This window comes from Babylonia areolata, chromosome 6, assembly GCF_041734735.1.
Source record: "Babylonia areolata isolate BAREFJ2019XMU chromosome 6, ASM4173473v1, whole genome shotgun sequence".
In the NCBI taxonomy this organism is placed as follows: Eukaryota; Metazoa; Mollusca; class Gastropoda; order Neogastropoda; family Buccinidae; genus Babylonia; species Babylonia areolata.
The window spans coordinates 22851096-22863595 of record NC_134881.1 but is presented as its reverse complement, the minus strand read 5'-3'; the positions used below and the strand labels follow the sequence as shown (position 1 = coordinate 22863595).

Sequence of the window (12500 nt, the reverse complement as noted above, 5' to 3'; positions counted from 1 at the left end):
TGTTGTGGTGTGTCATGTCGTGGTGTTTCATGTCGTGTCGTGTCGTGTCATGTAGTGTCGTGTCGTGTCGTGTCATGTCATGTCGTGGTGTGTCGTGTCGTGTCATGTCGTGTCGTGGTGTGTCGTGTCGTGTCGTGGTGTGTCGTGTCGTGTCGTGTCGTGGTGTGTCGTGTCGTGTCGTGGTGTGTCGTGGTGTGTCATGTGGTGTGTCGTGTCGTGTCGTGTCGTGTCGTGTCGTGTCGTGTCTTGTTGTGTCGTATCGTGGTGTATCGTGTCGTGTCGTGGTTTGTCGTGTCATGTCGTATCGTGGTGTGTCGTGTCATGTCGTCTCGTGGTGTGTCGTGGTGTGTCGTGTCGTGTGGTGTCGTGGTGTGTCGTGTCGCGTGGTGTCGTGGTGTGTCGTGTCGCGTGGTGTCGTGGTGTGTCGTGTCATGTCGTCTCGTGGTGTGTCGTGTCGTGGTGTGTCGTGTCATGTCGTCTCGTGGTGTGTCGTGTCGTGTGGTGTCGTACGTGTCGTGTGGTGTCGTGGTGTGTCGTGTCGTGTGGTGTCGTGGTGTGTCGTGTCGTGGTGTATCGTGTCGTGTCGTGGTGTGTCATGCCATGTCTTGTCGTGGTGTGTCGTGTCATGTCGTGTCGTGGTGTGTCGTGCCATGTCGTGTCGTGTCATGTCGTGTCGTCTCGTGGTGTGTCGTGTCATGTCGTGTCGTGGTGTGTCGTGGTGTGTCGTGTCGTGTGGTGTCGTGGTGTGTCGTGTCGTGTGGTGTCGTGGTGTGTGTCCCAGAGTTTGTTGCTACCAGTATTTCGGAGATAGGAAGAAAACACAGTGTACAGTGTACTATCTCTCTCTTTTGTTTCTCAGTCTGTCTCTCTTTCTGTTCACTTTATTCCTCTCTTCTTTTCTGATGATAATGACACTAAGGAGCACATATCCTCGGTCGAAAACCAAGCTCTCAGCGCTTTACAAACACGGAATCATTTTGCACAACAGGCTGCCTACCTGGGTAGAGCCGACTAACGGCTGCCACTGGGCGCTCATCATTCGTTTCCTGTGTCATTCAATCAGGAGTCACGCACACATATATACTCATATAGACATGTAATATTTTATGTGTATGATCATTTTGTTTATTTACTCTGCCATTTAGGCAGCCATACTCCGTTACGGGGATGTGCATGCTGGATATGTTCTTGCTCCCATGACCCACCGAACTCTGACATGGATTGCAGGATCTGATCTTATGTGTGCGTATACACACGAAGGGGGTTCAGGCACTAGCATGTCTGCACGTGTGTTGACCTGGGAGATTGGAAGAAAGCTCCACCCTTTATCCACCAGGCAACGTCACCATGATTCTCAGTCTTGCTCCGTCTGTCTCTTGCTTTCTTCATTATGCATACCCTTCTGCATGAAAACCTTTTCCTTTCATTTATGTGTGTGCTGTTTGTAATAGATGTAGATTAGCGAGGACAGGTTGGAAGAATAGGCTATGCCTAAAATCTTAATCCTTGAATAAAAACGTTTTGAGTTCTGAGTTCTGAGCTCTCTTCCTTTCTCTCCCTCTCTGTCTCTCCTCCTTTCTCTCCCTCTCTGTCTCTCCTCCTTTCTCTGTCTGTCATATTTTCCTTTCTCTGTTTCTTTGTTCACTGTGCTCACGGTTTGGTTTACAGGTGTGTGTACAACTCGTGTAATCATATGTATGTACAGGCCGGTGACCTGTCATTAAGAATTTTGAGTTCCGAGTATAAAGTTATCTCTGTATGTCTTTCCCCTTTTCTCTCTCTGTCGTGTCGTGTCGTGTCTTCTTCTCTTTCTCTGTCTTCCTCTCTCTGTCTGTCTCCTTTTCTTTCTCAGTCTGCCTCTCTTCTTCTTCTTCTTCTTCTTATATATATATATATATATATATATATATATATATATATATATATATATATATATATAATCTCTCTGGCTGTCCTACTCCACACAGTCTCTCTCTCCTCTCTCCCTGTGTGTGTGTGTGTGTGTGTGTGTGTGCGTGTGTGTGTGTGTGTGAAAGAGATAATGTTTTAATATTGTATCTACGTATTTCATCTATGTTTTGTATTATGCTTGTTTTCTGTTTACCCGCGTGCCGCCAAGTTTTTTTTGTTTGTGTATTTGTTTGGTAGCGCGCGCGCGCGCGCGCGTGTGTGTGTGCATGCGTGCGTGTGTGTGTGAAACAATGAAACTTTGACTGACTTTGTGAAGGAACGTGTGACTGTCATGTCCACAGATCGTTTGTTACAAGTGGCGGCAAAGGATGGGCCTGGGCCCCAGTGCCTGAAGAACAGTGACGTAGTTCGCTAAGTTGTGACGCTGACCTGCTTCGCCATGGTGACGCCGGTGTGACGCCTTGGGGACCACGTGACCGCCGTGGGCTGTGACGTCACTGAGGTGACTGACCCTTGTCCGTCAGTTATTAGTTCATTTCGAATCACTTCATTGTTGTCTGCTTCGAATAATTAAGACAGAGAGTATACTTTAGGCTCACTCAAATGCTCGTCAACAAATGGGTGTAAAAGGAAACGAACAACTGGTACACCTTCTCTGATCACCACGCATTTTCCCAATCATCAGGCACAAGGAAAACAGTAAGGTAAGAAAAAAAAAGAAAGAAAAAAAGAAGAAAAAAAAAAAAAAAAAAAAAAAATGATGGAGTCTCCCGTCAGACCGACGGATGAGTAGGCAGGCAGGCTTATCTGTCGGTGTGTGTCCTCATATGGGAGAAAAGGCCGATTCTGGATGTGCAACACTTCCCACAGGTGTTGCAAGGGAGAACGACTCCAGAAGTTGAGTCCTGCTTCCTTCGCTCACGCTTCTCCTTAATGGCCAGCGCTCTCTTGTTTTCAAACGTCTTTATGCCACTACAGCACAGCATCCTCCAGCGAGAGCGGTCAAGGGCATCAGTTTCCCAGGAAGCGATAAAAAAAAAAAAATGACGTTCTAAAACACAAGCGAAATAAAAGTGAATGAATAACCCACACACTCTTCTTTGTTTACTATGCAAATATATCATCATGTAAAAAATATTTTTAAAAAAGGTAAGAAACATGTAACATTTTAAAGATGCAATATAACATTTTAAAACACAAATAACAACATTCAAAGACAAAAAATAGCATCTTTTCACCACAAATGTCACAAATTAAATTTTGAGACAATTTAATTTTTCAAGACACAAGATTTTAAGACACAATATAACATTTTAAGACACAAATAACACACACACACACACACACACACACACACACACACACACACACACACACAGAGGAGGTGTGGGTTGTTCCCCTTGTCAACTCTTCACAGACTCCTTTGGATCGTGGTTGGTGATGGAAACTTCTGATTGTCCTGAGAATTTCTGATCGGCATCAGGGCAGAGATTTGTATTCAGGTTTTGATAGCGGTGCTAAAAGCCCTGTAGACGTAATTGTCTCTGATCTGTCAAAGTGTACACTGAAATTCGTACGTGTCAGTCTTTGATCTAACAGGCAGTGAACAGTGCACAGTGGTTTAGTTTGGCTACAGCGAGCGCAAGGACTGAGAGGCCCTGATCGAGGGTCAGAACTGGTTGACCACCTGCCCTGGCTGTCCTTATGGTGTGGGGTGGGGTGAGGGGTACGTGTGTGTGGGGGGAGGGTGGGGGTCGGGTGGGGGTGGAAGGTGTGACGACGTTACGCCGTCTGTCTTATGGAAGTGTGTATGTTGACTTGATTCCTGTTTGTTGACAAGGTGTCTGTGGTGACCAGGTGTCTTGATTTTTTGGGGGGTGTGTTTGTTGACAAGGAGTCTGGTGACTACTAGGAGTCTGTTGACTTGGGATGTGTTTGTTGACTTTTCTGTTTGGTGACTTGTCTGTTTGGTGACTTGGAATCTGTTGACTAAGAGTATGTTTGTTGACTTGGGATGTGTTTGTTGACTTTTCTGTTTGGTGACTTGGAATCTGTTGACTAGGAGTATGTTTGTTGACTTGGAGTCTGTTTGGTGACTTTGAGTCTGTTGATCTGGAGTATGTTTGTTGACTAGAAATCTGTTTGGTGACTAGGAGTCTGTTTGGTGACTTGGAGTCTGATGACTAGGAGTATGTTTCTTGACTAAGAAGTCTGTTTCTTGACTAGAAGTCTGTTTGGTGACGTGGAGTCCGTTTGGTGACTTGTCTGTTTGGTGACTTGGAGTATGTTTGGTGACTTGTCTGTTTGGTGACTTGTCTGTTTGGTGACTTGGAGTATGTTTGGTGACTTGGAGTCTGTTGACTAGGAGTATGTTTCTTGACTAAGGAGTCTGTTTCTTGACTAGAAGTCTGTTTGGTGACGTGGAGTCCGTTTGGTGACGTGGAGTCTGTTGACTTGGAGGCTGTTTGGTGATTTGGAGTCTGTTGACTAAGAGTATGTTGACTTGGAGTCTGTTGACTTGGAGTCTGTTTGGTGACTTGTCTGTTTGTTGACTCGGAGTCTGTTTGGTGACGTGGAGTCTGTTTGGTGACGTGGAGTCTGTTTGGTGACTTGTCTGTTTGTTGACTAGGAGTCTGTTTGTTGACTTGGAGTCTGTTTGGTGACGTGGAGTCTGTTTGGTGACGTGGAGTCTGTTTGGTGACTTGTCTGTTTGGTGACTTGGAATCTGTTGACTTGGAGTCTGTTGACTTGGTCTGTTGACTAGGAGTCTGTTTGTTGACTTGGAGTCTGTTTGGTGACTTGGAGTCTGTTTGGTGACGTGGAGTCTGTTTGGTGACTTGGAATCTGTTGACGTGGAGTCTGTTGACTTGGTCTGTTGACTAGGAGTCTGTTTGTTGACTTGGAGTCTGTTTGTTGACTAGGAGTCTAATTGGTGACGTGGAGTCTGTTTGGTGACTTGGAATCTGTTGACTTGGAGTCTGTTGACTTGGTCTGTTGACTAGGAGTCTGTTTGTTGACTTGGAGTCTGTTTGTTGACTAGGAGTCTAATTGGTGACGTGGAGTCTAATTGGTGACGTGGAGTCTGTTTGGTGACGTGGAGTCTGTTGACGTGGAGTCTGTTGACTTGGAGTAAATTTGTTGACTAGAGTCTCTTGACTAGGAGACTTTGTTGACTAGGAATCTGTTTGTTGACTAGGAGTCTCTGGACTTGGAGTATGTTTGTTCACTAAGAGTCTGTTGACTTCGGGTGTGTTTGTTGACTAGGAGTCCATTTGATGACTAGTCTGTTTGTTAACTAGGAGTCTGTTAACTAGTATGTTTGTTGACTGGGAGTCTGTTGACTAGGAGCCGCCCCCCCCCCTTTTTTTTTTTAATTACCTGGGGCTATATTAGTTAACTAAGTGTCTGTTTCTTGACTTTGGGCATGTTTGTTTAAGAGTCTGTTGACGTTGAGTCTTTTTGCTTACAAGGAGTCTATTGACTAGGAGTCTGTTGTGCAGGTATTTATTTGACTAGCAATCTGTATGCTGACAAGAAGTATGTCCACAAGGAGTCAGAAGTCTTTTGATGACTAAGAATTATTAGGAGTCTTGTTGTTCAGAAGTTACCAGGAGTCTGTTTGTTGCTTGTTGCTTGCAGCACACCCGCCCGACATCAAATCTGCCACGTTGTCAGGGCTGCTGACAGACCAGGAGTGTGGCGTTCGCAAAACTGAACCGTGAACTGTAGATCAGGTGGTTGAAGTCGCCACCTGTACACACACGCATGGCTCCGGCGGTTCCAGTCCCTGGTCTTGTTCCCTGCAGTACATAGTGAAGACAGTCACTGACACGCAGCCCCCCCCCCCCCACTCCTCTCACCATCACCCTCTTACCCCCATCCCCATCGTGCATCCAACTAATCGAGGGCCGTTCCATTTCTCCGCCAGTTCCCTCCCCCCCTGCACCCTTTCCCTCCCTCCCTCCGCCCCCCAAGCAGCCCCCTGCACCCCCCCTCCCCACCCCCACCCTTTGACTGTCCTCTCTCGTCACGTCGATCGTGGAAAGCGCGGCCACTTGAGACTGAGAGTCATTGCGGGATCGTGGAGTGTTCCGCGAGGCGTGACACACCAATCACTAACCAGACCAGGTGGACAGAACAGAACAGCCCACAGTTGTTCCACAGTGAGTGAGTCGTCAGAGTGCCGTCACAACCCCTGCTACCCCCCCCTCCCCCACCTGCCCCCCCTGGGCTCCCCCTCCCCCCCCTCCATCTTACCTGTTTGTGCGTGGGTTTGTGGGTGGGTGGGTGAGAAGTGATCCGTGAAGAAGGAAGGCGAGACACGGCCACTGGAGAGGATTTTGGTGAGGTGTGGTCACCCTTCTCTGTCCACACTGACCACGGTCAGGAGGCAGCTGGGGACTGGTCGACAGATAGGCACCCATGGGAATCGGACAGTCACTGACACTGCCAACAGCCACTCTGACAGACAGACCGACATAGCTGGCAGACTGCTGACAGACAGACAGACAGACAGACACTGTTAACATACAGCCATAACTAACAGACAAAGTTAAGAGACAGACAGACATGCTAACAGACAAGACACTGCTAACATGCAGTCATAACTAACGCACAGCAATGGTTAAGAGACATAGCTAACAGACAAACATACAGGGCTAACGCTCAATCACAGCTAACAGGCATAGTTAACAGACAGACAGGCACTGCTAACATACAGCCATAGCTAACGTAGCTAACAGATAGACAGACATACACTGCTAACACACAAACCACAGCTGATTAACATACAGCCTCAGCTAAGCTAACAGACAGCCACAGCAAACAGACAGCCAGTGCTGACCGACAGGACAGGGCAATATCCACGTTCTCCCCCTCCAGACGGACTGAGCAGTGTTCGCAACAAGGCGTTGATGTTCGCTCCGCCAGTCACTCAAAGAAGTGGAGGGGGACAAGTGGAGGGGGGGGGGGGGGGGGGGGGGGGGAAGGAGTCACAGAAAAACACTGCTGACAGACTGACACAAGTGACATGTCCCAGGCTGACAGACGAATGCCGAGCGTGCACGAAGTTTTTTTTTTTTTTTTTTTTTTTTTTTACAATCTGAATAGAGATCACAGTTGGTCGACGTGGCATGAACTTGCCAAGGACAAAACGTCAGGCATGAAACTCGTTGTTGTTTGTGCGTGAATGACGTGGTGGGGAGGAGGGTGGTGGGGCAGGGTTAGGTCAGTGAGAAGCAACTGCAGCAGAAACGTGGCTTCGGGCCCACCACACACACGTTTTACCTATCTACTGCATCGTTATCACCCCTGACTGGAGTGAGGATTCTTAGAGCTGACAATAGGTTCCTACAGTGGAACTCCTCCCGAAAGTTGTGACATTTTTCCAGGTGGTACAGAGACAGGAGAAAAAAGATTGATATACATTGTGTGACAGGCCGCTTTGTATGCACATCGCCATGCAGTTTTTGATCTGATTTCAACAGAGAAACTGGAACGACCTATGTCTCCAAGACTGATGTCTTACCTGTGTAGTACGACTTTGTAGGAGACTGTGTGAACTGCTCTGTCTCTTACAGAGTATCGCTTGTACTGTCAAATGCTCCGTGTTTTCTGCGAAGTGCACTTTCTTTGCTGCCAACTGATTGCCATCTTTACTGCAAAGTGAACACCATCCTTACTGCTCAGTGTACACCATCTTTACTGCCCAGTGTGGACCATCCTTACTGCCCAGTGTGGACCATCCTTACTGCCCAGTGTGGACCATCCTTACTGCCCAGTGTGGACCATCCTTACTGCCCAGTGTGGACCATCCTTACTGCCCAGTGTGCACCATCCTTACTGCCCAGTGTGGACCATCGATACTCCTCAAGTGTGGACCATCCTTTACTGCTCAGTGTGGACCATCCTTACTGCCCAGTGTGGACCATCCTTACTGCCCAGTGTGGACCATCCTTACTGCCCAGTGTACACCATCCTTACTGCCCAGTGTGGACCATCGATACTCCTCAAGTGTGGACCATCCTTTACTGCCCAGTGTGCACCATCCTTACTGCCCGGTGTGCACCATCCTTACTGCCCAGTGTGGACCATCCTTACTGCCCGGTGTGCACCATCCTTACTGCCCAGTGTGCACCATCCTTACTGCCCGGTGTGCACCATCCTTACTGCCCAGTGTGCACCATCCTTACTGCCCAGTGTGGACCATCCTTTACTGCTCAGTGTGGACCATCCTTACTGCCCAGTGTGGACCATCCTTACTGCCCGGTGTGCACCATCCTTTACTGCTCAGTGTGGACCATCCTTACTGCTCAGTGTGGACCATCCTTACTGCCCAGTGTGGACCATCGATACTCCTCAAGTGTGGACCATCCTTTACTGCTCAGTGTGGACCATCCTTACTGCCCAGTGTGGACCATCGATACTCCTCAAGTGTGGACCATCCTTTACTGCTCAGTGTGGACCATCTTTACTGCTCAGTGTGGACCATCCTTACTGCCCAGTGTGGACCATCCTTACTGCCCAGTGTGGACCATCCTTACTGCCCAGTGTGGACCATCTTTACTGCTCAGTGTGGACCATCCTTACTGCCCAGTGTGGACCATCCTTACTGCCCAGTGTGGACCATCGATACTCCTCAAGTGTGGACCATCCTTTACTGCTCAGTGTGGACCATCTTTACTGCTCAGTGTGGACCATCCTTACTGCCCGGTGTGCACCATCCTTACTGCCCAGTGTGGACTATCTTTACTGCTCAGTGTGGACCACCTTTACTGCCCAGTGCGCACCATCCTTACTGCCCAGAGTGTCCACGGACGAAGCGTGATCGGTTCAGGTGCAGCATGCAGAGTTGTGGTTCTGGCTCACGCCAGGGGTGACGTCGTCGGTCACGTGCTGAGAAGAGGAGATGCTGAAGGAGGGGGAAGAGGGTGAGGTGGAGGGTGAGGTGGAGGGGGAGAAGAGGAAGAAGGTGGGGCACTACGTGCTGGGCTCCTGTCTCGGGGAGGGTTCCTTCGCCAAGGTCAGGGTCGGCACTCACATCCTCTCCCGGGAAAAGGTCAGTGCGCGCGCGCACGCATGCGTGTGTGTGTGTGTGTGTGGGGGTGGGTGGGGTGGGGGTGGGGGGGTGGGGGTGAGGGGTGGTAGGTGGTGTGTGTGGGGGGTGGGGTGTTAGGGGGGGAGAGGACTGTGTGTGGTGGGGGGGGGGAGGTGAGGGGTCGGAGGGGGGGGGGAGGGTGTTGTGTGTTGTGTGTGCGTGTGGAGTTGTGTGTGCGTGTGTGTCTGTGTCTGTGTGTGTGTGTGACTTATTCTCAGGAACTGTCACCGTTACCATCAATTTTGATTGTTCTTCCTCCTTTCTTTGCTTCCTTCCTTAATAATCGGTTTGTTCTCTGTCCTTGCCTCTGTGTTGGTGTCCTCGGCGCAAACAGTGCATGTGGTCAAGGCAGGGGTTGTACTGTTGGATGACCGGCTGGTCCAGCCGTGCGTGTAGTGTCCTATATTAGCGTCTTAAACTCTGGGACCTATTGAAACGAAACATTTCCTGTGCTTGGCAATGGAGGTATACGAGAAATAACCTGTTGCGTGTGTAATCAGCCCTTCTAACCAAGAAATCGGCAGCTGTATCTACATATCTGCCTCAGTGTTCCTTCCATTCACTTTCGTTCCGAAGACGGAAAAAAAAGTTGTAAATTTGTTTTGGTAGCATTGTAATAATCATATGCTCTACATTTCTTCCCGTCTCGAATGACGAAAATAAGGCCAGTCGAAAAGTGGAGGAGAAGAAATATATATATATATATATATATATATATATATATCTATATATATATTACGATGTTATTAACCAGTGTACAAGTTTGTGCGTCTTGTAAACGCATGGTTTCCGCCCGCCCACCTCCGCCCCCCTAAAAAGGAAAAATAAAGGGAAAAAAAAAAAAAAAAAAAAAGAGAAAAAAAGAGCAAGATGGCGGCACGTTAGTTTTGCGACTGAATTCGTATCAAACTGAGAAAAATAACCCTCAACATCGAATAGAAAATTACTGAAAATGGGTCAAAACATATACTGATGTGTCATGTTTGCACTAGTATTGCCGGTAGAATAGCTTCCTGAATTTAGGGACGCAAAAGTAGGGCTTTAACTCTCTCCATACGAAAGGCGAAAGAGACGACGTTAACAGCGTTTCTCCCCAATTACCACCATCAAAATATTACAAGTGGAAGGCTCTTATACTGAAGACGTGAATGTTGATAAAGAATACCACAATTCTGACGACGGAAGCTAAAGGTTGGGTCATTCAGACACCCACTGGACATCCGAGGGGTCTGTGTAGAGGAGAAGAGAGGACTGGCCGTACTGAGTGAGTTTTAACAAGAGCGCGTCGTTAGGCTGTATCTGTTGTTGTTTTTGGTGAACGTTGAGGAAGGTTCCTGTGTCACTCTCACCTGTCGCCTGTCTTTCCCGTCTTTTCTCATCTCCTTCCATTACCTTCGTCCGTCCTTCCTTCCTTCCTTCCTTTTTCTCCTTCCTGCTTTCTTCTTTTCTTTCTTTCTTTCTTTCTTTTCCTCACTTCCTTCTCTCCTCCTCGTCGTTCATGCTGTCTTCCTTTTCCCTTCCTTGCTTCCTTTCTTCCTTCCTTTCTCCCTTCCTTCCTTCCTGCCTTCCTTCCTTCCCTCCCATTTCCCTTCCTTCCTCCCTTTTTCCTTCCTTCCTTCCTTCTTTCCTTCCTTCCTTCCCTCTTCTTTTTTTCCTCCCTTCCTCCCTTCCTTCTTTCCTTCCTTCCTTCTTTCCTTCCTCCCTCCCTCCCCTCTTCCTTCCTTCCTTCCTTCCTTCCTCCCCTCTTCTTTCTTTCCTCCCTTCCTTCTTTCTTTCCGTCCTTCCTTCCCTTTTCTTTCTTTCCTCCCTTCCTTCTTTCCTCCCTTCCTACCTTCCTTCCTTCCTTCCTCCCTCCCCTCTTCTTTCTTTCCTCCCTTCCTCCCTTCCTTCTTGATCTTTCCTTCCTTCCTTCCTTCCTCCCCTCTTCTTTCTTTCTTTCCTTCCTTCCTTCCTTCCTCCCCTTTTTTTTCTTTCCTCCCTTCCTTCCTTCCTCCCCTCTTCTTTCTTTCTTTCTTTCCTTCCTTCCTTCCTTCCTCTCTCCCCTCTTCTTTCCTTCCTTCCTTCCTCCCTCCCCTCTTCTTTCTTTCCTTCCTTCCTTCCTTCCTTCTTTCCTCCCTTCCCTTCGTCCTTCAACATCATCGGTCTTTAGGGGAAACACCTGGAGAAAAAAAGAAGAAGAAACAATAATAAAAAAAGGAAAAAAAAGAAAAGAAAAAGAAAACAAAAGAAAAAAAACAAACAAACAAAAAAACACCCCCCAAAAACGTACACTCGGCCACTGCAGTCTTAGTCTTTGTGTTCCCTCTGTCAGGAATTCGCCGCCCGCCCGTTTTCGGCACCAGCCGACACTCAAATCCCAGCTGAAAGTTCGTGTTCTGTGAGGCGTCTTTGTGATTTGTTTTTCTCCACGCTTAATTTGAGCTTCTCTCTCTCTCTTTCTCTCTCTCTGTGTGTGTGTGTGTGTGTGTGTGTGTGTGGTTAGTCATTTACGGGCGAGGCTGCGTGTGAATGGACGTTTGTCAGCGCACTGAGTCTGAATTTACATTGATATAATTTTGCGCTATACAAATCCAGTTCATCATCATCATACTACAGGGAGTGAGGGATTGGGAGAGAGAAAGGGAGACAGGGAGATAGGAATTAGGAAAGAGAGTGGGAGGGAACATACAACATACATACATACAGTATACATGCATACATACATACATACATACATACATACATACATGAGTGCATGTTAACCAGTCGTGTCTTACTGTGACCGTCAGAACAGCAGAGGAGGCAGCTGCGGCCCCGACTAGTTGGGTTAGAATAATTCAATTTTATTTATAAATAGCGGAGAATGTCTTGCCCAAGTTACATCCCTACTGTTTCGGCCAAGAGGACTTTCGGGCAGTCGATGTTGGGATGGTCTGCAATGGCCAGCCCCTCCCGTCCCCCACCTGCCCCCGCCCCCGACACCTAGGCTTCAGCACGAAGAGCGAATGCAATCTTGGCTCTTGGCTCGTAGTTTAAGAGTCATAGTCTTTCACAAAAGACAGCTGTGAATGGATTCACATTGCAGTGGAGAAACCATTTATCATACAGCTCTCACTTTGCTCTTGACCCAGTCTCTGATATAAGCAGTACTTCTGCTGATACAACAACAGCAGCAGCAGCACTGAACAACAACAACAACAACAACTACTACTTCTTCATTACTTACTGTTGATGAATGTTATTTGATACAGTTGATAATATGGTTCATCAGCCGTCATGTTCAAATTGAAGTGCAACGTTGTGAGCACAGTATAAGCTTTAAGCTTCTTGATGCTCTTTTGTCATTGATTGCATTGTAATCATGTGTATTGTTGAACAGTTAAAGATTATTTAAACCAGCAGCAACTACTACTACGACGACGACGATGACGACGACTTTACAACGAAAATAGCGTGGACAGCTAGAAACATTCATGTTACTTTAGTACATTACGTCTATGACAGTAGAACCTAA

General features: G+C 47.6%; 1 protein-coding gene and 1 long non-coding RNA gene across 2 annotated transcripts in view; both read left to right on the top strand.

Annotated features, from left to right (window-relative positions):
- LOC143283324 (uncharacterized) overlaps positions 1 to 5785 on the top strand; it is an 18817-nt gene extending 13032 nt beyond the window's left edge. Inside the window, exons 2-3 of the long non-coding RNA XR_013055387.1 lie at positions 2253 to 2413; positions 5551 to 5785. This is a non-coding gene — a long non-coding RNA (uncharacterized LOC143283324). The remainder of the gene's footprint in view (positions 1 to 2252; positions 2414 to 5550) is intronic.
- A 2908-nt stretch (positions 5786 to 8693) lies between these two features.
- The window catches only part of LOC143282838 (uncharacterized), a 34190-nt gene continuing 30383 nt past the window's right edge, over positions 8694 to 12500 (top strand). Inside the window, exon 1 of the mRNA XM_076588665.1 lies at positions 8694 to 8968. Within this exon, the coding sequence (XP_076444780.1) occupies positions 8819 to 8968 (150 nt within the window). The 5' untranslated portion in view covers positions 8694 to 8818. The remainder of the gene's footprint in view (positions 8969 to 12500) is intronic.